This window comes from Phodopus roborovskii, unplaced genomic scaffold (assembly GCF_943737965.1).
Source record: "Phodopus roborovskii unplaced genomic scaffold, PHOROB, whole genome shotgun sequence".
Lineage (NCBI taxonomy): Eukaryota > Metazoa > Chordata > Mammalia > Rodentia > Cricetidae > Phodopus > Phodopus roborovskii.
Window position 1 is genome coordinate 24,037,704 of NW_026125052.1, and position 26,009 is coordinate 24,063,712.

The window sequence follows — 26,009 nt, forward strand, 5'->3', positions numbered from 1 at the left end:
AATATTATTGTCATCCCTGCTTTTCAGGTGGAAGAGACCAAGGAGCCAGTTAAGCATTCAAATAAGAAGGGAAACATCTGTTGGCATGGAAAAGTGATTATTTCCCAAGCTACTGACTACAACACAACCGGCCTGGCTGTTTCAATGCTGTTGTCTTGTCAAATTTTGTTCGTTCAGGAAGCCTTACAGAAACCTCATCTGGAACTCAGATACTCGTTTGGGGCTGACCGTGCCTCCTGAGAACATGCGGGTGTTCTGCAGATGTGAGAACTTCTCCTGCAATCACCAGATGGAGTGCTAAGCAGATGCAAGGCTTGTCCCGAGCCTCCCTGAGTGCAGAGGGTCACTGACTTGCTAAGTGGCCAAAGGGTGGTCATTGATATTGATGTGGATATCTGAATGCTGCACCCAGCCAGTCTTCTTACTTCTTCTTACTAAACTGTGATGAGATGACATCTCCAGGGGGCCAATCCACTCTAGGGTGACACATTTCCTGACTCTCTTGGATTAGGATTCTAGATGGGGACTTTTTTTTTTTTCTGTAATTCCTACCATTCCTGTAGCCATCATTAACACCAGTGTATTTTTGCCAGCTGGACCCATGCTTCTTGGTGGCTTTCTGAGGTGAACAAAGAGGAAAGGATTAGGGAAACCTGTGGTGGTGGCCCATTATCGCTCAACTGAGACAACACAAGTCTTTGTGTGCCACCATGGGCTGGCTTTTTCTAAAGGTTTTGTTGGTCGGCATGACTTTCTCTGGATTTTTCTACCCTCTCCTGGATTTCTCTCTCAGTGGGAAAACAAGAGCCCCCAAACCAAACATTGTGATCATCTTGGCTGATGACATGGGATGGGGTGACCTGGGAGCAAACTGGGCAGAAACAAAGGACACCACTAATCTCGACAAGATGGCTTCTGAAGGAATGAGGTGAGTCTGGAGAGCACCAAGCAACGCTTTGTGCCATTCTAGTTTTTGTTGGGGGTGCAAAATAATTAATCTTTTCTTTTTTAGATTTGTTTTATATGTATGAGTGTTCGTATATGCACCCATGTGAACATGTAACTGCACCTCTTGAACTCTCAGGAACTGGGATTATAAATGGTTATAAGCTACCATGTGAGTGCTGGTGATTGAACCCACATCTCCTTTAAGGGCAACAAGTGCTCTTATCTGCTGAGCCATTTCTCCAGCTCCCACAAAGCACTCTAATAGTCAGTTGATGAATCCGTGTTGATTTCATTACTGTATTGATTTATTAGATTTGAAGCCAGTATAGTATCATAAAGATATATCCATATATCCACCCATACACTTATTTACCTATCATCCATCCATATGTCATCTGTTCATCTGTCCATCTTTCCATCATCCATCCATCCTCCAGCCAGCCATTCATCTATCCATTCATTTACCAGTCATCCACTTGTCATGCATTCATCATCCACCAGTCCATATACCCACCCACTCACCCATCCATCCATTCATTTGGTCAGATTATGTATGTTAGGAGTTGAGAATTTAGAGGTGGACAAGACAAAATTTCTTGCCCTCCAGTTACTCACTTTCCAGATGGGGAGAGACAGGTTAAGGGAAAGGCAAACTATCAAGTCTTACATGTGCTCACATTGGGAGCTTTTGGAGTCCGTAGAAGACATGAAGCACCTGCCTGGGTCTTCAATGGAGAGGATGGTCTATGATGAGCAGACTGAGAGCTACTGAGGACACACATTTATTTGTGAACAAAGGCCAGCTAGCATTTAAGGCTTGTACGTCTAATGGACCATAAAAGGGAGCATGTGTGTGCTAGGCAGCTGTAGTGTTTATAGACCAATCATAGAAAACTCTTGTTCAAATCCCAGCTCCTTTCTCTGCTTAGGTGGAGAATACGTGTAAGAGCTTGCAGACTCCTTTGGGTCCCCCATACCCCCTTGGGTCAGTGTTGATTCAGCTGGATGCAGGGGCATGGCCAGCCAGCATGGATCCTGTCTATGTTTTGTAAAGCACTACATTTGGCTCAGTGGGCCTGGCTCCATCTACTTGCTAGGGATAGCGTGTGGAATATCTTTACAGAGTTTCTGCCTCATGTATTATGTATTGCAATACTTGGAGCTTTTTCTGAAGATAAAGCCCCTTGCATCTGACTTCACCGCCGTACTCATCTTCGCCAAGGTGAACTTCCCGGATTATTCGGCTTCCAATCATCCAGAGGCTTTCACAGCCCAAACTCCATAAAACACCTCATGAACTGCTTTTTTCCTCTTCAGTTGTCACCTCCCGAGGTGGGTCACACTTTACTGATCTGTGTGGTGGACACTCCCTGAGCTCGCTGTCCACTTCCTGTCTCTTGAGTTGCTGCTTACCACTTAAGTCTCAGTTTACTATGGTGCACTCTTCCCTTGCAGCTTTACACGGTGAGTCTTCCTGTGGCTGACCACATGGGTTGTGTTAAATAGCAACCCCCCTTCCAAATTCATATCTACCCAGAACCTCAGAGTCTCCACAAATTGGAGCATCGAAGGATCTTCATGATTCGATGACAAGGGGTTTAAGGTGAAGCAAACCCAATGACTAGTGTCCTTGTAAGAATAGGGGTGGGGGGGTGGGCAGGGTCACAGTGGTACATGCCTGTGATTCTAGCACTCGGGACTATTAGCCAGGAGGGTCAAGAATTTAAGGCCAGCCTGGGCCTCATCTAAATACTAAAATGCAAAGATAAAAGGAAGAGGGTATGTTGGCAGTAAGTACAAGGGTAGAGACAGGGATTGGAGGGTTGTGTCCCTGCCAAGGACTGCTGTCAGCCACGGAGAGTCTGCAGAGAGACAGAATCGATTCTCCTTCAGCTTCCAGAACAATGGTTCTCAACCTGTGGGTCGTGACCCCCCTGTGGGGGTTACATTTCAGATACCCCGCACATCAGATATTCACATTATGATCCTTTACAGTCCCAAAGTTACAGTTATGAAGTGGCAAGGAAATCATTTCGTGGTTGGGGTTCACCACAGCATGAGGAACTGTATTAAAGGGGCACAGCATTAGGAAGCTCGAGAACCTCTGTTCCCAAAGAAACCGATCCCACTGACACCTTTGTTTTCCTGCATGGTGGCTTCAAGCCGCCCAGTTGTGATTTGTTTGTGTCAGCAGCAGAAAACTTTCACAGAAAAATAACTGTTTTCCCCCATTTATATTCCTGGCGCAAGCATGGGGTTTTCTGTATAGTGAGCAATTAATATCTGCTCATCAATAAATGGGCGTCAGAGCCAGGCTTTGTGGGACATGCCTATAATCTCAGCATCGTGAAAGCCAAGTCAGGAAGATGGCAAGTTCGAGGCTGTCCTGGGCTAAGAGGCTAAGACCTTATCTCAGAAAAAGTGTGTGGGAGCTGAAACAGTTTTTTAAAATATCATCTCTCCTTTCTTTTTCTTTTTTTCAAGACAGGGTTTCTCTGTATAGCCCTGACCATTCCGGAAATATAATTTGTAGACCAGGCTGGTCTTACAGAGATCTGCCTGCCACTGTCTTCTGAGTCCTGGAATTAAAGGCATTAATAACTACACCTGGCCCTACTTACTTTTTTCTTTCTTTCTTTCTTTCTTTCTTTCTTTCTTTCTTTCTTCCTTCCTTTCTTTCTTTCTTTTTTTTTTTGAGACAGGCTTTCATTATGAGGTCCTGGCTGTCCTGGAACTTGCTATGTAGACCAGACTGACCTCCACCTCACAGACCTCTCTGAGATGTGTACCACCACGCTTGTTTGTCCATCTTGAATTTTGCTCGTTGAATTTTTTTTTCTCCCTGGGGAGACCGTTACTCTAGCCCGATCTGCTCACTTACCTGTCTTCTCAATGTTAGAGAGCATCTACTGGAGAGCTCAGTGGTTTCTCCAGGAGACAGCTGGACTGGTTTTTAAGCTGAGATCTGGGAGGCCCAGTCACCTCCTTCTCTGAGCTGCTCCACTCTGAGCAGAAGGGGGTCAGGCACAAATCCTGTGTGGTGGGGACTCCTCTGATCTGTTCAGCTGTGCCTGTGACATTTTACTGGCTGAGCCATTGTTCCAGCCCACCTGCAGCAGGGATGAGCAGTGACTGTGAGGGGGGTGCTTGCCCACAGATGCGAACTGCCTGCCAGGCTGATGCCGGTGAATTTGCGATGTTGCGAGCCTGTTGTGTCCGCACTTACTCATGCGCATCGATCAGCAGCATGTTCACTTGGCATCTTGCTCTTACTTCCTACCGTTTCCCTGCTCCCAGGTTAGTTCTGGGTCAAGTCAATGCCTCTGCTGCTGGGGGACCTGGGCAGGAGCTTAGCCCAGGCATCAAAGATCGATAGTCACCACTCAAAGGTCAGAGGCTCCCAGGGACCTGAGAACTGCTTCTAAAATAGGCCTCAGTGAGTAATGAATTGAGCTGTCAATTCAGCCAAATACTTGCTTTGATTTTTGTTCTAAGAACAGACCACATTCCCTGTTACCTTTCAGAAATCTCCTTCTTCTTCCCCCCCCCCCATGAAGACTTGGGGGAGGGTTGTAGTGACCTAAAGGAGGGTGCCAACCCTACAAGGGATTAGTAAGGTCTTGATCTGGCTGTCTGGTACTCACTAAGGAGGCCAGAGCAGAAATGACACTCTGTAAGACTGCTGTTAGAAAGAGAATAGACCCTTCCCCAGCTGTGTAACCCGTCCAGAGACTAACAGAGACAGACATAGGGATGGAGGGACCCTCACTGGGGGAAATCCTCATTTTCCTCTTTGCCACCGACTCCCAGACATTTGCTCTGGTGGTCTCTGTTCTGTCTCCCTGTGAGCTCTCAGCATTGTGGGACAGGCAGCTTTCCATCTTTGCTCTTGGGTAAATAGGTCAAACAGACATAACAGTCATGTCGTGCGAACATATCAACTGGGACAAGATGAAGATAACAAGAAGGGTGCATGCAAGCTTTTACCTCTCGGCTCTGTTCAATAGATGGGGGCATGGAGAAACACAGTGACCTAGATGGCAACGAATCACGGAAAGAAAAAAGAGGAACTGAAATGTTAACCGGTGGGGCCTTGGTGCCAGTCCGCTTAACCAAGGATGAGACCAAAGAAGCCCATTCCATTGCTATGATTAGTTGGGCTTTAGGACTCGTGAGTACCGGCATTCAATAATGAATCTCTTAAGAGTCATGAGGCCAGTTCTCACCTTATGAAATACAGAATCTTAATGGCCAATAATGATAAGAGTGCATTGCCAGAAATGAAACCTCTACTCAGCTTCCTCATGAGGGGGTGTGTGTGTGTGGGGGGGTTGCTTTCAGTATGAGCCGGATGTAACCAGCTTGACAGCTTAGAGAGACTAGAGCTAGCACACCCATTCCGGGCCCCTTGTCTACTGCATGGTGACCTCCGAGTGACATTAGGGCTCTAGGGAGAGAATGGCACTGCAGTAAAAAAAATTCAGGGGAGGAGGAGATCTGTTCCGGCTGCCTTCTGATTGTGATGAAACACCAAACACAAACAGTGCACGGAGGGAAGAGTTCGACTTGGTCCACAGTTTGCGGGCACAGTCCACCGTGGCAGGGAGCTGTGACAGCAGCTGGCCTCAGGCAGGACGCAGAGAGGAATGAGTGTAGTTGCTCCTGGAACCCCGGCCTAGGGAATGTCGCCGCCCCCATTTAAGATGGGTCACACCCCCCTCAGTTAACCTCATTGTAAAAATCCCTTACAGATGATCCCTTGGGTTTGTTCCCATGGTAATGCTAAATCCTACTAAAATGACAATCAAGATTAACTGTCACAGGCCCCAATGCTGAGACCTAAAGATAAGTCCCAGTTTGCCCAACAAAGGAGGGAAAAGGTGCATCAGCCAGAGCTGATGGATAGAGTATTCTAGAACACTTGGAATGGCTCAAGATGTTAACAGGGAAGGCAAGGGAATGTCCTGTGGGGCCATCCAGGAAGCTCTTTTCAGGGTGCTGCTGATGGAGAGAGCTGTCAGGTCAGGAGGCAGTAACTGTCCCTGTGTGCCCTGTGAGTGTGCTTGCACATGCACTTGGGGGGGGGGGAAGGGCCACTTGCCCAGGACAGCACCTAACTCAGCTCTGGGGAATCTTATTAGGAAACAACAAGCAAAACTAGACAGTGAATTTATGAATGGGGGAGGGGAAAAACATTGAAACACAAGCCACGACCTTTACACTGTTTGTAGTCAGCAGAGGTCTGTGCATCTTTTACCAGGGCGATTTAATTTAACAGTCCTCTCAGGAAACACTGGGTCGGTCATCTTCCCATTTAAGAGACGGTGATGTGGAGGCCGGATTATATGGTCAGCCCCTTTAACCAAGTCATCTCTGCAGTTAGTAGAGCTCCCAACACAAAGGCCACAACCGATGATTTAAAACCTGTTTCCACCCCCCTCGGCCTTTAAATTATGAAGGGGGCAGGGATCGTTTTTTATTCCGGTCACATAGCAATTTAGATAGTTGCCACCGAGAGCCTCGTCATCCTATTTTAAACTCCTTGTCAGTGAAGTCTGGGCACGCTTGAACCGTGTGGTGTAGTGTCTCTCTGTGGCGATGCTTACAGCATCCTCATTCCCTGATTCTAATACACATAATTTATGCAATGGCAAGTTGCTTGGCTTCTGTCTAGCTGTGCCTTAATTTGTACTGATTTTCTTGTTAGCAGCCTGCTGTAATGTCTGGCTGCCAGTTTCCAGCTTCACTTTACAATGTATTTTCAGACTTTAATGAGGACCCCTGTTGGTGAACTGGCCTGAGCCTGCCCAGATAGGTTTGGAGAATAACAACAACAAAAAAAAAAGCTTTCCAAATTACAAGGCAGGGTTAGTGCTTATTCATTAGTCCTTACCAAAGGGACATGGTGGCCTGGAGGGATGGGATGGGAAGGTAACATGTGGGCCATGTCTTAAAGTTCTGTATTTAGGGGAAGTGGAGAGATGGGTACTAGCCAGACTTTCCAAAGACCCTGGCAAACCCCTTGAGTTTCTCTTTTGAAGTTTTTCTCATGTACCAGATATTGCTTTAATCGACCTCACTCCATCTAAGTTGTATGTCTGTGGCCAGAGCTGCAGCCTGAAATCCCTTCTGTCCAGAATCCACAGTCTGCAGAGGATCTCACAGCTACATTTTGCTGGGGTGTGCGTGTACCATGGTGCCTCTCAAGATGACACTAATGTGTCCACAGAGACATCACACTCAAGACAGAAGTTACAGATAGGCAAGCTGGGATAACAGTTAATCAAGGTAGTTACTTGCCCTGTCCACATCATTAGCACAGGCTGCTGTAATAAATACATACAGTGCGTGACTTAGGCAAATATTTTTTTACTGCCCTCAAGCCAGAGAAGGCAAGACCAAGCTGTCGGTATGGTTGGGCTCTGGGGAGGGATGCACTTCCTGTATTTCAGGCGCCACCTTCTTGTTGTATTCTCCTGTGGCAGAGTGAGAGAAAGTAGTCTGCCTTTCCCTTTTCCTTTTACAGTGTCAGGGTCACATCTACGGCCTTGTACCGCCTAGGCAAGTGGTGTGCCACTGAGCTACAGCCCCAGCCTTCCCCCTTTTTAAATAATTCTCATCAGGGCTGTTTTACCCTCCTGACTTCTCAAGCCATTACAATGGTGACTAACATATACGTGAATTAAATTTTCTTTTACATTTATTTATTTACCCATTCCCCCCCCCCCCCGGTGTGTGTGTGTGTGTGTGTGTGTGTGTGTGTGTGTGTGTGTGTGCCGCCTCATGCACTCAAGCCATGGTGGATGTAAGAAGATAGATAACCTGCAGAAGCTGATTCTCTCAGTCCACCATGTGGGTTCTGGGAATTGAACTTGGCTGCTCAGGCTTGGAGGCAAGCTCCTTTGCATACTGAGCCTTCTCAACAGCCCATGTATGTGAATTTTAGGGACATTACTCTTAGCCTACAGTGTCAGGTAAGAGGAAATAGTGGTCAACAGCTTCTGAGTACTCCAGACCCGGTGTGGACAATCAGTCCAGGGGACAGAAGTCCCTCATTGCTGCCAATGCTAAGCTCTCTTCGTTTGTACTCCCTTGGCACAGACTTCACACTCACCAGGGTGAACTTGGGATTCTGAGTTCCTGTGTAACTTTTGCTCAGAAAGGAATCATGTTGAGCACTCTAGTCCCTGCGTTGTCCTTGGAAGTGAGGAAGGGCATGGCATTCCTGTGTCTTATTTTTTTCCCTCAAGTTTGTGTGCTTTGAGTGGATCTGAGTCAGGTCTCAGAAACGGGACCATTAGGAGTGGCTTTTAGGAGCCCCCCCCCCAGCCAAAGAGCAGTTCCTTGTGACACGATGACCTAGATAATGTCATATGCTGTGAGGGCTGGCCAGCTTCCACCGGATAGCTGTATAGGAAAGAGCCCAAGGATTTGGGTGGGGTAGGCATGGTTGAAACTCTTTCACCTACTGGCTGTTGATAGTACCCTGTGCAGCCAGGCCATTAGAAGCCTCGGTATAAAGATTCACAGTAGCACTGGGCTTGGGTAAGTTAAATACCTCAGCATTTTCTGTAAGCTCTCTCATCTGTAAAAATACCTATTTTATAGAATACTAAAATAAGTAGAAATAGGTGACGCCGGAGAGGCAGAGGCCAGTGGATCTCTGTGAGTTCAGGCCAGCCATGACTAGTAGTGAAACCCTGGCTCCAAACAAACAAGTATTAGAAGTAGCAATGAGGGTGTAGCCCCGTTGGTTGAGTGCTTATCCAGCATGCACAACTCCGGGTTTGATCCCCAGCCCACCTCTGTAATCTTAGCATTTGGGAGCCTGAAGCAAGAAAATCAGGATTTGAAGATACATACCACCACCGCCATCACCACCTCATGAGCTCAAGATCAGCGTGGACTACATAGCAAGACCTTTCTCAACATCTTGGAATAAACAAGAGTGAAATGTGTCATCCCACTTATATTTACACAAACTAAGGTGGCTCCCTGGCCACCCCTAGGACCAGCATGGTATACATATCCTCATGCAGGGAGGGCATCACTGCATAGGTAAGGTGTATGTAAGACAACTTTAATGCCAAAACTTACTTTTCCTGCTTGGGACTGAACCCTGGGCCTTGTGCATGCCAGGCAAGCACTCTACCGATGAGCTAAACTTCCTGCTTACTGCACATAGCTTCTTTGGAGGACTGCTTCCTGGTACACATACTGTCAGAATGTAGAACTGAGCCACCCAGCGACTAGAGGGCAGGGATTTGTCATGGTCCCCCATGTTTCCAGGTCCCCATCCCCCATTTTTAACAGTGCAGTTCCCAGCTCTCCACAGTTCTGGCAGAGACCCAGTTCAGCCAGCACCAGCACAAAAGGACTATGGGCTTGGCTCAAGGACTTAGCCATGGGAAGAGGCTGTTTCAGCATGCCCAGGTGCTCTCAGGTACCTCCCTGAAACAGGAAATGAGGCGCCATCCTTCTGTGCTGAGAACTGTGGGAGAAAAGAGTTATTTCCCACCCTGATTCAAGTCCCAGGTGTAGCCCTGTTGTGTTTTATTTTGAGATAAGTTGTCATTCTGTACTCCAAGCTAGCCTGGAGCTCGTTATGTAGCCCAGGCTAGCCTTGAACTTACCGCATGCCTCTTGCTTCAGTCTCCCAACGGTACGAGCCACCACCTTTGGCCTCAGTTTGGATTCTGAATAACCCGGTTCGGGTCCTGGGCTGGGCAAGATCAGAGGAAGTCATGCTGCTTGATTAGCTCCTGGGAAGGTCCTGAGGCCATGGTGTGTCCATGACGGGGGACACATGCAGGGGACAGATGTCAGAAGATCTGTAGGAGTCACACGGAGAGTAGGTGTGCCGCAGTAAAACGGCACTCATGACTCTAATGGCCTCACGGCTAACCCTCCTGTGACAACGATAGGTTTGTGTGGGTAACTAGGGATCTGGAAGGGCAATAAGAGGGGTGAGCCCAGTCATTCTTTCTTTCATTCTTCCTTTTCATAAGTACATTGGTGGCCCATGCCTTTAATCCCAGCACTCAGGAGGCAGAGGCAGGCGGATCTCTGTGAGTTCCAGGCCAGCCTGGTCTACAAAGCGAGTTCCAGGACAGGCTCCAAAGCTACACAGAGAAACCCTGTCTCGAAAAAACAAAAGTACATTTTAGTTTTTCAAGTTTTCGTGTGTGTGTGTGTGTGTGTGTGTGTGTGTGTGTGTGTGTGTGTGTGTGTGTTATACTCTGAACTTATTTCATAGCCTCCTTTTCCTTCACAGTCTGGTTTGTTCTCCTAAACACTCTCTCTCTCATATCTAGGAACCTTTTGGTGAGAAAAAACATATGATGTTTGTGTTTCTGTGATAGGCTAAATTCACTTAATATGATTATTTCCAATTGTGTCCATTTTCCTGTAAACATAACCTCGTTCTCCTTTCTGACTGAACACAAAAATAATTCCATTGTGTAAATACACAATTTATCTTATTGTGCCACTCTTGTTGGATACCAAGGTCTTTGGTTTTTCTCCACCCCCCCGCCTTTTTTTTTTTTTTTTTTTTTTTTTTTTTTTTTTTGAGACAGAGTTACTTTGCATAGCCATGGCTGTCCTGGAACTAGCTCTGTAGACCAGGCTGGCCTCTAACTCACAGATATCTGCCTGCCTGTGCCCCACAAGTGCTGAGATTAAAAGTTTAGATACCTAGGTCAACTCCACAGTTTAGTGAATGCTTCACAAAATTGCATATCATCCTTGTGGCGGGCCACACTCCATCTTCTCTGTCTTGTTTCTGTTCAGTATGTGTGCTGCCCAAGTGATCATTCTTTACTTCTGAGACATGGTCTCATGTAGTCCAGGCTAGTCCTGAACTCACTGTGTAGCCAAGGATATCCTTAAACCTCTCATCTTCCTGCCTTTACCTCCCTCGTGCTAAGATCACGGGCAGGTGTGCCCCATCAAACCCGATTTACGTGGTTCTGGGGGTCGAACCCAGGGCTTTGTGCATGCTAGGCAAGTGCTCTACTGCTGAGCTCTGTCCCCAGAAGTCTGAAAATGTCCAATGGGGCAGAGCACAGTGGATTGTGATGAATAAGCAGAAGTCGGTCCTTGAAGATGTAGGGCCCAGAAACTCAATATCTGGCTAGTGTGCTAAAAGGAATTAAGAGTTTGACGGGAGCGGGGACAGCTGCCATGTGGCTTCTGGATGGCAACACTGGAAATGAGGAGTCAAGAAGTAACAAAGGCCAGGAGAGATAGCTCAGCTGGTAAAGGCACTTAACTAAGAAACCTTGATTACCGAAATTTCCTTGAAGCTCCCCATCTGGCCCCAAGGGCTGTCTCCGTTGTGTGCTGGAGGGGGCTGTGCTCCCTAGAGTACAAGACGTCATTTTGGCACTTGCAGTTGCTCTGGACTCCACCTGGCTGCCCGGAGGCTGACAGAAATAGCATCTCAGGGAACTTGTAGTCCATATGGACCATCTCCCAGCTTCCTGGCTGGGGAGGTGATAGAGGGCCTGCAGGCCATCATAATGGCTGTGGGTACTTTCATTACAAAAACAATCAGGCAACAAAAAAACAAAACAAATAGAGGGTTTCCACTCAGGGTCTGTTAGTTGCTAAACGCTTTTCAAGATTATCGTGGCCACCCCTCAGAAAATGGAGCTGAAGTTGGGAGGGACCATAGGCAAGAATTCGGAACGGTGGAGCAGGGCTGAGCCAGCTGTGTCCTGTTCAGTGGGAGAGCACAATATGTAAGGTACTCACTAGAGGTATACAGCAGGCAGTCCTGGGAGGCAGAGTAGGATGAGGCAAAGGACAAAAGGCCAGATATGTGTGTTGGTAAGTTAGGGTCATCTGGCAAGAAGGAAGCTTGCTTGAGAAAACACCTCCCGATTGTTTTACAGGCAAGTCTGTGGGGGAGTTTTCTTGCTCAATGATTGGTGTGGGAGGGTCCAACCTACAGTTGGCAATGTTGTCCCTTGGCAGGTGTACATAAAAAAAGCAGGCTCAGCAAGTCATGGGGTGCAAGCCAGTAAGTAGTGTCCCTTTGCAGTTTCCGAGTCAGTTTCTGCTTCCGGGTTCTCTGCCTTGACTTCCTGCCCTGACATCTCCTGGTGATGGATTGTGACCCTGGGAGTCATAAGATGAAATAAACCATTTCCTCCCTAAGTAGCCATTGGTCACAGCAACAGAAAGCAAATGGGGGCAGTTTGGAAACAGAAGTGCTGGGGCATGCTGGGGGCGGGGGAAGAGAAGGATGAGGTGATGGTTTTGTTGTTGTTTGACTTTGAGGCAGGGTCTTACTATGAAACCCTGCCTTGTCGTAGAAATCACTGTGCTTGAATAAGAGACCCTCTTGCCTCCACCTCTTGGGTGCTGGGTTTCGGGTGTGCCAGGCTCTGATGATGCTTTGACTTGAGCAGCTGGGTGAGAGGAGGTGGTGATGCTTCCTGAGATAGGGATGACTGCAGAGGAGTACCAGGCATGCTGGGGTGCATCTCAAAAAGAGTCAGGCGTTCCTACAGAGGAGGGCAAAGGAAACAACCACTGGTCCTGTGGGACCAATAGCTCTTTCTCTCTGCCTCGGGAAGCCGGGAGGGCTGAGGACTGATGGGGGCTTCGTTAGCCGTGGCTGATGCTCTGAGTCAGCACTGACTGTGGAGGTGTGTGGTCCAGGCAGGTGCACAGAGGCCTTACACTTAGAAGCATCTCTGGACCCTAATCCTTGTTGCCATCATGTTGAGATGGTTAGCGGGACCCTGCTTTTTCACTTTCCCCCTGGGCGCTACAAATTGGGCAGCTGGTCCTACTGTGTTGGATGTAGAAGCTTAAGCTCCGGTCATTCCATTCCAAACTACATATTCAAAACGGAACGAACCCAAGGCCAACAGATGCTTATGGCTTAATGTGTGTGAAGAGCTTGGGAAAGCGCCTGGGGTTGTAATAGTTGTCTTGTAAGCATCCCGGGTGAGGGTTATGAGAATAATCATGAGGCCCACTTGCAGGGTAAGCTAGGAAGGGTCCTTGCACTTCAGTCCCAAGAGAAAAGGGAGAATGGATGTTTGTTTAGAAGTGAAGTTCTGAGCCATGGATGGAGGGGCTGTTTGGAGTTACTAACACAGCACTTGAAAGCAGGCTGCAACATCGGCACCCAAGGTTTCCCTCTGGAGTTTGAGCCCTGTGTGTGCTGGAAGTGTTTGGAATAAACCCACCCGTGCTTGGGATACTGGGGGAAGGAAGACCACAAATACATTTTCCTGAGCCCCCAGGAGACCGAGGCGACAGAAGGGAAGCGCTGGCTGGCTGGGTGGAGTTCCCTAGCTGAACCCGGGATCTCCCGGAATATCCGGAGGGAGGGCCTCGCCCAGTTTGTGTAAACCTGGCAGAGTGTGTAGGCACAGGCACCATCCCTGTCCTCATTCTGTCACGGGGAGGATCATAGGAGGTGTCGTATGGCCTGCTGCCAAGAGTAGACCTTTAGGACTGGGACACACTTCCTGGCCCGCAGGCCTGGGATCTCACAAGCGCACGTCCCCTGCTCCCTGAGGATGCCCCTCCTTTGCTGTTCAAATGGTTTCAGGCTGGGCAGATAATAGAACTCAGTTGTATATGTGTATATATAAATATCATCTCTAGAACCCATATCAATGTGCAATATTAAATATATATGTATGCATTTAAATAGAGCCAAGTGTGGGGGTAATCCAGGTTTGTAATCCCAGCCCCAGGGAGGCAGACATGTGAAGATCTCGGTGGTTCCTGGCTAGCCTGGTCTGCTCTAAAAGTTCCAGGTAGATGGAAGACCTAGCCTCATGAACAAGATGGACAGCTCTTGAGGAACAACTCCTGAAATTGTCTCATGGCCTTCACACACATGTGCACCTTGCATGTGCTTAAATACATACAGGAGCAGGCCCACTTACCAACATACACACATACACGCATACAAACATACACATATATGAACACATACATAGTTTCAGGGCAGGGTGTAGTAGCATGAGCCTGTAATCCCAGGATTCAGGAGCGGGAGGCAGGATATTGTGTCAGGACAGCCTGGACAGTGAGAGCCCTCTTCTGTCTGTCTGTCTGTCTGTCTAGCATCAATTTATTTTGTGGGTTTTTTGTTTGTTTGTTTGTTTGTTTGTTTTTGAGATAGGGTTTTGCTGTGTAACAGTCCTGATTATCCTGGAACTTACTTTGTAGACCAGGCTGGCCTCCAACTCACTGAGATCTAATTTATTTTGTGGTTTATAATTTTATTTAGGCCCACAGTGTCAGGAGGGGTTCTGTTGATGGCAGTGGGAGCTTGAGGCTGGACTGTTTACATCCTGGCTGACCAGGAAGCAGAAGACCAGAGGTGGCTGATAGCCCAAATGACCTCTATGCTATCTGCATGGCCAAGACCGGGCTACACCCTTAAGCTCTTAAGCTAGTACAGGTATTGTATCTCAGAACCCATCTTCGTGGAAGAAATGATACGTACCCTGTATTAAGTGTCAATGTAATTAACACTTTCTTGTGTGATGGGGATTGTATTACACCAGGAAATATTTTTCCAAACTATATTGGGTGTAAATACATTCGTAATACACCTCCATCATTAGAATCCCAAAGTCTTACCCAGGTTGACAAAGTCAGTCTGATTGGGTTTTCATTCTCATGTCTTCATGGGGTTTGCTTCCCTGTGTGACACCTGCAGGAACCCCCTTAATAGCTCAGTGAAGAGAGTTGCTCATCACCAAGCCTGATAATCCGAGTTCAATCCTGGGACTTACATAGTGGAAGGCCAGGACTGAGTCTGGCTTCCACACATTGTGGTATGCCCTCCTACATCCTGAATGCAAAGTAAAAATATAAAAACACAATAAAGTAATAAAGGCAATAAGGAAAGGAAAAAGAGAAAGAATCGTTCAAAGGAAGGGAGCCACACTGGTGGTATGAAGAACTCATTTGTCCTCCCTGGGCCACTGTTTCTCCAGATGTCAAGGTCATGGTGAAGGACAGGGATGCTGAGTCCTGTTTGCTTTAGCTAGCCATGCCATCTCCATGGGGACACCCAAGGAGTGTGAAAACATTAGGGTCTAGTAGGTTTCAGTTTACCTGGGGGTCCTGGCAACCAGAGAGAAGTGATGCCCAGCTGGAAGTCTTTTGCTCTCTCTCTCTCTTCTCTCTCTCTCTTTCTCTGTGTCCGTCCATGAGCGTGTCTGTGAGCTCATGCATGTGCTTTATGCAGATGTGTATGTATGTGTATGGATGCACATACCCATGCATGTGCATTGTGGGAAGGCGTAGGTTGATATCAGATGTTTTCCTCTATAGCTCTACACTTGAACTTTTGAGTCAGAATCTATCCTTAAGCCTAGAGGGTGCTGGTTTGCTTAGGCTGCCAAACCAGTGAGCCCCCAGGACCTCCTAGTCATGTTCCCCCAGCACTGGGATTACTGATGTGGGCCACCACACCCAGCTTTTATGTGGGTGCTGCAGATTTACCAGTGGAGTCATCTCCCCAGCCACTGCGTCAAGATGTTTCAGTGTCACATTTCAGCCTCCACTTTGGGCCAGTCCCTCATCTCATTAACTCACTGAGGTCTACACAGTCTGGACACCAGGAGGCCCAGAGATGACACTATCCTCTAAGCCGTCTTTCCCTCCCTCCAGCAGAGCCCCCATGAATCTTCTGTCACTGCCATGGTCATTCTGGATTCAGATCTCTATAGTTTAAAAACTTCAATTTTCATTAAAGAATGTTAAACACAGGAACCCAAAGAAGAGTAAAATAAACACGAAAATACTGACCTACCTGAGCACCTTGCTGCCTTGTTTATATTTGCAGTCTACCTATAAATACACTCTCCGAATTTTTGAAGGACACTAAGATCATGCCCCTTCGTGGCAAAGAGCACAGTATGTGTCTCTTTAGATAAGAATGTTGGAGGTGGAGAGATGGCTCATAGGTTAAGAGCCACCTGCTGTTCTATTCTTGCTGAGACCCAGCTTTGGTTCCTAGCACCCAGATGGTGACTCACAACTGTCTGGAACTCCAGTTCCATGGGATCCAGTGCCTTCTGGCCTCTGCAGGCACCACACAGCTGGTGCATGTACAGACAGGCAGGCAAGCAAAACACTCGTACACGTACAATAAATGCATCTTTTAAGAAGTGTTCTTGCACACACTAAAAAACGGCCAGTAATCCCCTGATATCTAAAATCGATTTCACGTTTAAATTTCTTCCACTACTCCTCAGATGCGCCTTTAAGTGTATTGGGAGTGAGATCACTCTGCATTTCCTTTTCTCTCTTTGGTTTCCTTTAATGTAGGCTGTCGCCCACTCCCCAGTCCCCAGTCCCAGATTTTCCCCCCGGCTCTTTGAAGTAGCTGGACCCCTTGTCTCAAAACACCTGAGCACTGATTTGTTTGAGAGTTTCCTCGTGACATAGTCGAGTCTGTTGTCCTCATAGCTGGATTTCCTGTACCCTGGAAATTAGATTCAGAAGTTTGATTGGATTCCGGTTAAGTGTGTTTGGCAGAGCCCTTGCTTTTATACACTTCATCTTTCATCCCATCAGGAGGCATAGAAGGCCACAGGCAAATGATTAGTGACACTAAATCTAATCCCTTTGTAGGGAGCTAATTGCCAGTTCTGTCAAATTCTTAAGTGACCGGGAGGTGAGGGAGTATGACAGTGTGACCACCTGTGTCTGTGGGTCATCAGTTATTTTATTTTCGGATGTTGCAGACATGATTATTTGCCAAGGCCACCGTGCTTTTGGTGTGAGCTAGTTGATGCAAAGGAGTATTCCCCCTTGTCACCTGGCTGAGGCTCTAGGTCAGTCCAGAGGGTCGGGGCATTTCCTTTAATTATGGGTTTTTCGGATGTGGAATTGGTATCATGTTCTTTTCCAGTGGTGAAAAATGAGTCAGGGTACATGCCTGTGTGCCTGCATGCCTGCATGCATGTGTGCGTACATTTGCGTGTGTGTGCATGTGTGTGTGCATGTGTGTGTGTGCATGTGTGTGTGTGCATGTGTGTGTGCATGTGTGTGTGATCCAGCTCAGGGAGTTGTGCATACGAGGCTAGCACTGTACCAGTGAACTGTCTCCCAAACATATACTTGTTCTTCTGATGCCCCAATTATCTCAAACCTGGAATCGGATATTTCTGCAAGAGCTGTGATTCCTTTAATGTGGGTTGAAAACAAAGACTGGATGCAGTTATGTTTGCTGTTGTGTGGGGGGAGGGGAAGTAGTGCTTCTTCCTGTCGGTTGTTAGTAAGTTGGAAATAAACTTTTTTTTAAAAAAAAAATTATAAATTCATAATGACATTTTCTTTTCTTTCTTTCTTTCTTTTTTTAATGGTGTTGAAATTGAACCCAGGGCCTCGAGAGTGCTAGGCAAGCACTCTACCACTGAGCTGTTTCCCCAGCCCTGTCATTAAGCTGCTAGTAATTTTTATATTATAGGCTTTTGTTAACATCTTATGGCTCTTATGTTTTCTGACAGTGAAAATCTTGGCTCCCTGTTAGGAACATTAATATAATTACTTATCTACATTACTCTCTCATACACATCCAGTACTGATACTTCCACCAATAACACAGCTGCTGTGTAAAGTTTAAGATTTCCTTACAATATACCAATATACTTTTTGGTTGTTGTTCTTAGATTGTTTTTTTTTTTCTTTTTTCTTTTTTCTTTTTTTGGGTGTAGCCTGAACGCCACGCCACGTGCTAATGTCACCTGAAGTGATTCTTCCCTCTGGGCGTTCTTCTTTGAGCTCTGTTGCACAGTGAGACTCATTTGTTTCTGTTTTGTGTCTTCTAACAGGGTCTGCTTGGTTCTCTTTTGGAGTTTAACTTTGCATTTTGCCCAGATCTGACATTTACATGGTATCAAAACCAATCCATGGAACAGCATATCCCCAAGGGTCTTGTTCCCAGCCCTCTTCCACAGGCCATTTCTCCTGCCCCTTTGTGAGAAACCTTGCTTATTTTATTTTTAAGACTAGCTGTTGACTTACATTTTGTGTCAGTTACAGAAGCAATATGAGCAAGGGAGAATTTCTTTTTGTCTCACAGTTTGAGGGTACAATCCATCATGGCAGTCAGGCATGGTGTGTAGGTGGAAATTCCTGTCATGCAGGCTTCTCTCAAAAACAAAACAACAACAACAACAAAAAAAACACACACACACACACAGAAGCTTAATATTAATTATAAATGCTCAGCTAGTAGTTCAGGCTGGTTACTAGCTAACTCTTGCATTTTCAGCTAACTCCTTTTTTTTTAATCTATGCTTTGCCACGTGGCTTGGTACCTTTCCTCGGTATGGCATGCCCATCTCGTTTCTCTGTGCATCTCTTTGCCACTCTCCTGACTCTGCCCTTCTTTCCCCCAGCATTCTCTTAGTCTGGTTCGCCGGCCTAACTTTATTCTGCCTACCTATAAGCCAGTCAGCTTCTTTACTAAACCAGTTGCAGTGACATATATTCCCACAGTGTAAAGGAGTATTCCACAATGGTGGAAGGAACATGAAGCGGCTACTCATGTTGTCTTCACAGGTAGGAAGCGAAGCAAGATGAATTCTGTCATGGACCCCAGTCCACGGGATGGTACTGCCCACAGTCAGGCTGTTTCTTCACTGTTTAGCTAAAACATCCCTGGAGATGCCCCCCCCCACACACACACTGACATATACACACATACACACATATACACACATACACATACACGCATGCACGCGTGCACACAAACACACACATACAGACACACAGACATATACACACATACACACATATACACACATACACATACACGCATGCACGCGTGCACGCAAACACACACACAGACACACTGACATATACACACATACACACACATATACACACATACACATACACGCATGCATGCGTGCACGCAAACACACACACAGACACACTGACATATACACACATACACACATGCACACACAGACACACACACACATTGACATATACACACACACACAGATGTGTCTCCTAAGTGGTTATGAATGCTACCAAGTTGGCAATCAAGGCTTAACCACCAGCGCTTCTAGTGTCTAACTGTCCCTCCACTGGAATGCCTGTCCTTGTGATTTTCAAAGTGTCCCTAACAGCTCTATCATTTCCATTCCAGTCTGGGTCCTGCCCACTCCATGGAATCTTTCAGTAAACTTGGGTCCTCATCAAGTCCGTTCTCCCCATCAGTTCTGAACCCAGTCTGTATCCCATTGTCTCTGCCATGGGTTTGGGGTCTTATTTGTCTGTTCTTGTCCACTGTTGTTCTTTAAGCCACTCCACCCTTGTTTTCTTTATATTATTTTCCTCTTTAGGTTTATGGGTGTGTATGAGTATTTTGCCTGCATGCATGTATATGCACCAGGTGTGTGCACGTGCATTGGATCTTCTGGATCTGGAGTAACAGAGGGTCGTGAACCATCGTGTGGGTGCTGAGAACCAAACTCTAGTCCCCTGCAAGAATAACAGGTGTTTTTAACTGCTGACTCATCTCTCCAGCCCCTAGTCTTATCTTCTAACCACGATGAATGTTCCTTAAGGGTAGGGGCATGCCTAGAATTTTTTTAAATCTTATTATATTTTATTCACATGGGGAGTGAATACATGCATACAATGGCACAAGGGTGGCGGTCACAGGACAGTTAACTTGTAGGAGTTGGTGCTCATTTTTCCATCATGTAGGTCCTAGGAATCGAACTTAGATTTTTGGTTTGGCAGCAAGCACCTTTATCCACTGAGCCATTTCACTGGCCCCATGCCTAGAATTATTTTTTTCTCCTTTTTGTGGTTTTCTATACAGGGTTTCTCTGTATAGAGAGTGTAACGGCTCTGGATGTCCTGGAACTTGCTTTGTAGAGCAGGCTGGCCTTGAACTCTCAGAGCTCTACCTGCCCCTGCCTCCTAAGTATTGGGATTAAACGTGTGTACCATCACTGCCCAGCCCATGCCTATAATTTTTAAAGAACATGTTTATATTACATTGTATTTATCTTGTATACATATTTGGGGTTGGTGTTACATGCCTGCCATACCACACGTAGAGGTCAGAGGACAACTTGTAGGAATTAATTCTGTTTTCCACCATGGAGTCCCAGGAATTGAACTCATCCGCCTCAGTGGCATGCACCTTTACCCTCTGAGCCATCTTGCCTGCCCTAGAATTCTTTTACATTCCCTCTATAAAGTAGGCAAGAGCACACAATCACATGTTCTCACTGTGATGGTTACATTTTGCATGGTCGCAGCAAACAGCAGATACTGCAACCTTATTCTGACTGGAAATACATTCTTGTGAGCCCCTGCCTGGATGCAACATTTTTATTAGTACATCAGTTCATAACCTTGTTTTATGTGTGATTCTGCTTAAAGACACTGTGTTTGTTTAATACGTACTTCTGAGTCATTAGCACTGAGCTCCGCCAACTGCACTGTAACTCATCCCTGAAAAGCTCCGGGAACTTGCATATCTCTCTAAGGCACATTGAAGCTATCCTGTGCATGTGAACGATAGACAGCACTTAGCACTTCACCCTGCGTGGGGGGGGGGTTGCCCACAGTGAAATCACCCACAACAATATGAAAAGTAAAAGCCATGAAACTCAACAGAGAGGTCAGAGGATACTTATTAATAGTCTCAGAGCTGAAACAGGATGGCAGAGTAATTTTGTCTGACCTCAACAAGGAATGTGTGCATTGGAGCAGGTTCCTCTCTCTCTCTCTCTCTCTCTTCCTCTCTTCCTCTCTCTCTCTCTCTCTCTCTCTCTCTCTCTCTGTGTGTTGTTTGCATGTGTATGTGTTCATATGTGTGCATGTGGTGGCCATAAATTGATGTCAGGTGTCTTTCTGGATTGCTCTCCACCTTACAAAAGTTGTTTTTATGTGTGTGTGTAGTTGTGCCATGGTGTGTATGTGGCAGTCAGGACAGTTTTGGGGACTCCGGTCTCTCCTGCCCCCAGTGTGGGTCTTGAGGATGGAGCTTAGATTATCAGGCTTGGTGGCAAGCACCTTTACCTGCTGGGCAATCAATCCAGTCCCAATTTATTTTTTTGAAACAGGGTCTCTCCCCAAACCTGGAGCTCGATTCTTCAGAGAGGCTAGAAGGCTGGCCATGGAGCTCGGGGAATCCCCCTGTCTCCATTTTCCTCACACTAGATGCGTGTTGTTGTGCTAGCTTTTTACACGGGTGCTGGGAACTTGAGCTCAGGTTTACACATCATGCTCGTTACTGGTTAGCTGTCTCCCCAGCCCTGGAGCTCATATTTTTAAAAAGTTTATTCCTTTCTTTGACTTTTAAAAAATTTTTTTACTTTTATGCATGTGTATCTGTGTGGGAGTATTTGCACATGAGGGCAGGTGCCCACAGAAACCAGGAGAGGTGTTGGATGTCCTCGGGCAGGAGTTACAGACTGCCCAACATGGGTGCTGGGAGCTGAGCTCTGGTCCTTTGCAAGAGCAGTCTGTACTTTTAATCGCTGAATCATCTCTCCTGCATGTCTGTTTCATCCATGGGTAATTCTAAACTGGCTCAGATAATGAATTTGAGGTTCAAAAACTCCTTGAAGTGAGTGACTTTGACATATGGAGTCTGTAAATAAAGAGGACTGGCCCTGTCAATCCGAGTTAACTGGGACTCGAGTCCTTCCTGGCCTCATTTTCCTTGCACACCTTCGGGTGTTTTTTTGTTTTTTTTTTTACAGTTTTATCAGGGCTGTCGTTCCAGTCCCCAAGTGAGCCAGCTCCCCATCCGTTTGGCTGCCTGTCGCTGGCCCAGCCCTGAGCTGCTTGCCTTCCTTTGCAGATTTGTGGACTTCCATGCGGCCGCATCCACCTGCTCTCCTTCCCGAGCTGCTCTGCTTACTGGCCGGCTGGGCCTACGCAATGGAGTCACGCACAACTTTGCCGTCACCTCTGTAGGGGGACTTCCGCTCAACGAGACCACCTTGGCCGAGGTGCTGCAGCGGGCTGGCTATGTCACTGCCATGATAGGTAATGTACCCTGTGGGGGTTGCTTCACGATCTCAAGAGTCTCGGAACGCCTGCTGCCTGTTCTGCTCGCTTCTGTGTTTTTTGTTGCTGGGTACGTACTGTGCTGTAGGGATGCCCTCAGCTCACTGTCTGTACCTGGGAAGAGCCTGACAGTAGCTGAGAACTCCCAGAGACCTCTTTCCTGCCACGATAATAAGCTTCGTGGTAAGTGATTTCATCCATTAGGTCAGATGCTCAAAGATACCGTTGGGAGCTTTTCCAGACTCCTCTGCTATCCTGAGCGGGTGGCTTTTGTGCATGTGCCTGTGGCTGCAGGGCCTCCGTTGTAATTAGGTTCAAGGGTCCCAGCTACATGCACCCACCCACTCATACCAAGAAACAGAATCTTTTCTTTAAGATAAGAATCTTTCCTTCCCAAGAACTGGGCTTACATCCTCCCCTCCAGAGTTGGGAAACTGGGGACAGGATTATAGTAATTGACTTGGCCTGGGAATGGTCATCTTGAACAAATCGATGGCTCTGGGCTAGGGGTGAGTCTGTGATGAAGCATCTACCCAGAATGCACAATGTACTGAGTGCTGTCTTTATGACAAGCAGCCCTAACCTTGCCCCACCCTGCCAAACTGCAAAATGTTATTAGAAGCATAAGTGAAGACATGGGTATAGGATAGGAAAACATCAGTCGATTCCCCGCTGTCCAATCGCCTCTTTCCCTCCCCCAGCTTCCTTGTTTCCTTTCTTTCCTCCTCTGACTTGTTCTCTGAAACAGAGTCTCCTGTGTCCCAAGATGGCTTCAAAGTCATTATATAGCTGAAGGTGACAGCGAAGTTCGGATCCTCCTGTCTCCACCTCCTGAGTGCTGGAATTTTAGGCATGCGCCACCTAGTCCCATTTTACACGGTGGGGTGGAATCCATGGCTTCCGGTGTGCTAGGCAAGCACGCTGCCAACTGCATCCCTAGCCCTGTTTGTTTCTGAAACAGGGTCTTACTATGTAGCCCAGGCTGGTCCCAAACATACAGTCTCAGAGTGCTGGAATCCCAGGCTTCCTTTCCTTGTGTATTTATTCCAAGGCACCTCTTACTCATCGTGAACTATGTTCCGGCCCTGGGATGCGTTCATTTACATAGGATTATGGTTCTCCTGTTGTAGAGCAAGAGAACTATGTCTTGAACCTGAAGACACCTGCTTCACATTCCTGCCGGAGACACTGGATCTGACCCCAGATACTGGGGCCTCCCTGCCTGTCTCTCTTGCAGATGGGGAGACCACTCAGCAGTCCTTACAGCCTGCCTAGCCTGTTTGTGCTTGTTGTTTACTTTGGAAGGTCTGGTTCCAGTGGGATTACTGTTACTACCGTAGTGAAACGGGCAAGGGAGGGTGTGCCAGCAGACGTGCGGCAGTGAGGATCCCTGTGGATGAGACTCTGGTCTCTGGAGGCTTCTGTGTTAGCTTGGAGGAGGTTTCTTTGCACAGACCAAGGGCTGGCATCTCTGGTGTTTTCCTTCCCACTCTGAGTTCAAAGGCTTTGCATTCCTTTGTAGGCAACAACTGCAGGATGACACTCAGAAGGGGAAGCCCCAGTCAGTGGAAGAGGAGACCAGTGAGAGTATTTTCTAGTTTCCTGTGTGGCTACTTTTATGCCAACCTGACACGAGCTAAAGTCATCTGAAAGGAGGGAACCTCAATTGAGAAAATACCTCCGTAAAATACAGCCATAGGGCGTTTTCTTAATTAGTGATTGATGGGGGAAGGGTGGGCGGGGCCATCCCTGGGCTGGTGGCCCTGCTCTATAAGAAAGCAGGCTGGGCAAACCTTGAGGAGCAGGGGCCAGTAAGCAGCACTTCCCCTGTATCAGCTTCTGCTCCCAGGTTCCTGCCCTGCTTGAGTTCCTGTCCTGACTCCCTTCAGTGGTGAACAGTGATGTGGAAGCATAGACCAAACAAACTCTTTCCTCCCCAAGTTGCTTTTGGTAACGGGGTTTCATCACAGCCATAGTAACCCTGACTGGGATGCTCTTCCCGGCTCCTACCCTGAGGTGTAATTATGCTGACATCTGTACCAAGAGGGCTCATGAAGCTCCCCCTGGGGGTTGCCTATTAGATAGACCTATTAGATACATCCATTTAATCCCTGGAGCCGGGACAGATTTGGCCTCTGGACTGCCTGATGCGGGAGCCTTTTACAAAGCAGGAGGCTGGGCTCTTCATCTGCTTTGCTATTATGTTTCCTTTCTTCCAAGTAAGCAACTGATCACAGGTGTCTGTATGGCTTCCCCCTTCCCTCACTCCAGACTACACCGTTTGTGAGCCCTGAATAGGATACGAGCCTCTACTTGCTTAGGAATGAAACCCACCAAAGGGCTCTGGGATCCGTTCCCAGGGTTCAACACTGCTTCGGCTCTTCGTCTGTGTTCGTGTGTTTTTACCCCTTCCCTCTCCGTGTTATTTTACATTTTACAATAGTATATGTATTTGTTTTCAGGCAGGCTTGCTGTGTATCCTAGCTTTGAACTCTTATATAACCTAAACTGGCCTTAAACTTCCGAACTTTCTGTCTCAGTGTCTTAGGCACTGTAATAAACGTGCCACCACGCCAGGCTTCTGCCTGCCTCAGCTCGCCTGCCTGCCTGCCTGCCTCCCTCCCTCCCTCTCTCCCTCCCTCCCTTCCTTCCTTCTCCTTCTCTCTTTTTCAGACAGGGTCATACTATGCAGTCCTGACTGGCCTTGAACTCACTGTAGACCAGACTGACCTGATATTCATAAAGATACACCTGTCTTTTGAGTGCTGGCATACTCATCCTTAATTGTTTCTTTAAAAAGCTTGTTTTTCAGCTGGGTTTTGGTTTTAGTGGTGGTGCATGCCTTTAATCCAATAGAGGCAGGCAGATCTCTGTGAGTTAGAGGTCAGCCAGATCTACGGAGCTAGTTTCAGGACAGCCAAGGCTACAAAATGTAACCCTGTCTTGAAAAAACAAAACAAAACTTGTTTTTCAGATCCACAGAATAGAGCTGGGCATGGTGGTATATAGCTTAGTTCTCAGGAGAGAAGAGATTTCCAATCTGAGGCCAGCCTGAGCTACATAGTAAGACCCTGTCTTAAGAAAATAAAACAGTTTGCAGTTGCAAGAAGGGGATAATGGATACGCACAGGTGCCCATCGAGATTCCCTAAGTTCATTTTCGCTCTGCGTATTTTCTTTAAAAGGTAGTTTGGTTGTGTTTTATTAAGGCCACATCAAATGGTTTACAGAGTCACACCCCTGTGTCTGCTTGCTGGCTTCCCTCCTTTATGTTGTCAAAGGTCACCACAGTTTAGATCTTTGGACTGATTATACATCTCTGGCCCGCTTGCCTAGGCAGCGGTTTCCTGGGATCCAGGCCTCAGAGCAAACGAGCAGATCAGAGGTTCTCACATTGTCAGAGCTCTGCCCCGCATTGCCCAATTATCCCTGCGAAGGAGTGAGCCAGTGGAGTGGGACCTGCAGGTGGCTGAGCTTCTCATTTGCTGCCCTGTGGGTGGGTGTCTCAGTGGTAGAGCTACTGGGGGAAGTGGCCTCTCCTCACTGCTGACGACATTATCCAGAGACAAAGATGCTGAGGCCAGGCAGGGTGGGGACCTGCACCCATCTTCATCTTTGCAGGATCCTTCACAGGGCATCACAAGCCATGTGCCCCCCCCCCCCCCCCGCCAAGGAATAGGCTCAGCTGGGCAGCATCACTGGGCTGCTGGGAAGAGAGACCATCCCCAGCTCATCTTTCCCATGTGGTCCTGAGTCATCCAGCCTTTGCTTGTCTCCTGTCTCCCTGGAGGGTCTCTTGAGGTCCCAGAGAGCAAAGCTCAGCAAGCGTACAACACCAGAAAGTTCATTTTTGTCCTCACTGAAGTGTGAAGGTGATGGGAGCCGAGTATGTGATCAGCTTCTTGAAGAGTCTCCTTGTTTCCACAGAGCCCCATCTCAATGTCTCTCTCTTTCTCTTTCCACAGGCAAATGGCATCTTGGGCACCATGGCTCTTATCACCCCAATTTTCGTGGTAAGAATTC

At 47.3% G+C, this 26,009-nt stretch overlaps 1 protein-coding gene across 2 annotated transcripts in view; it reads left to right on the plus strand.

The window, feature by feature from the left end:
- The first annotated feature begins 626 nt into the window (after positions 1 to 626).
- Positions 627 to 26,009, plus strand: part of Arsg (arylsulfatase G) — a 73,986-nt gene continuing 48,603 nt past the window's right edge. The window contains exons 1-3 of one of the 2 annotated variants that reach the window (XM_051179622.1): positions 627 to 928; positions 21,779 to 21,966; positions 25,952 to 25,999. In XM_051179622.1, coding sequence (XP_051035579.1) covers positions 711 to 928; positions 21,779 to 21,966; positions 25,952 to 25,999 — 454 coding nt within the window. In that variant the 5' untranslated portion in view covers positions 627 to 710. The remainder of the gene's footprint in view (positions 929 to 21,778; positions 21,967 to 25,951; positions 26,000 to 26,009) is intronic. The other variant, XM_051179619.1, reaches the window with a different exon arrangement.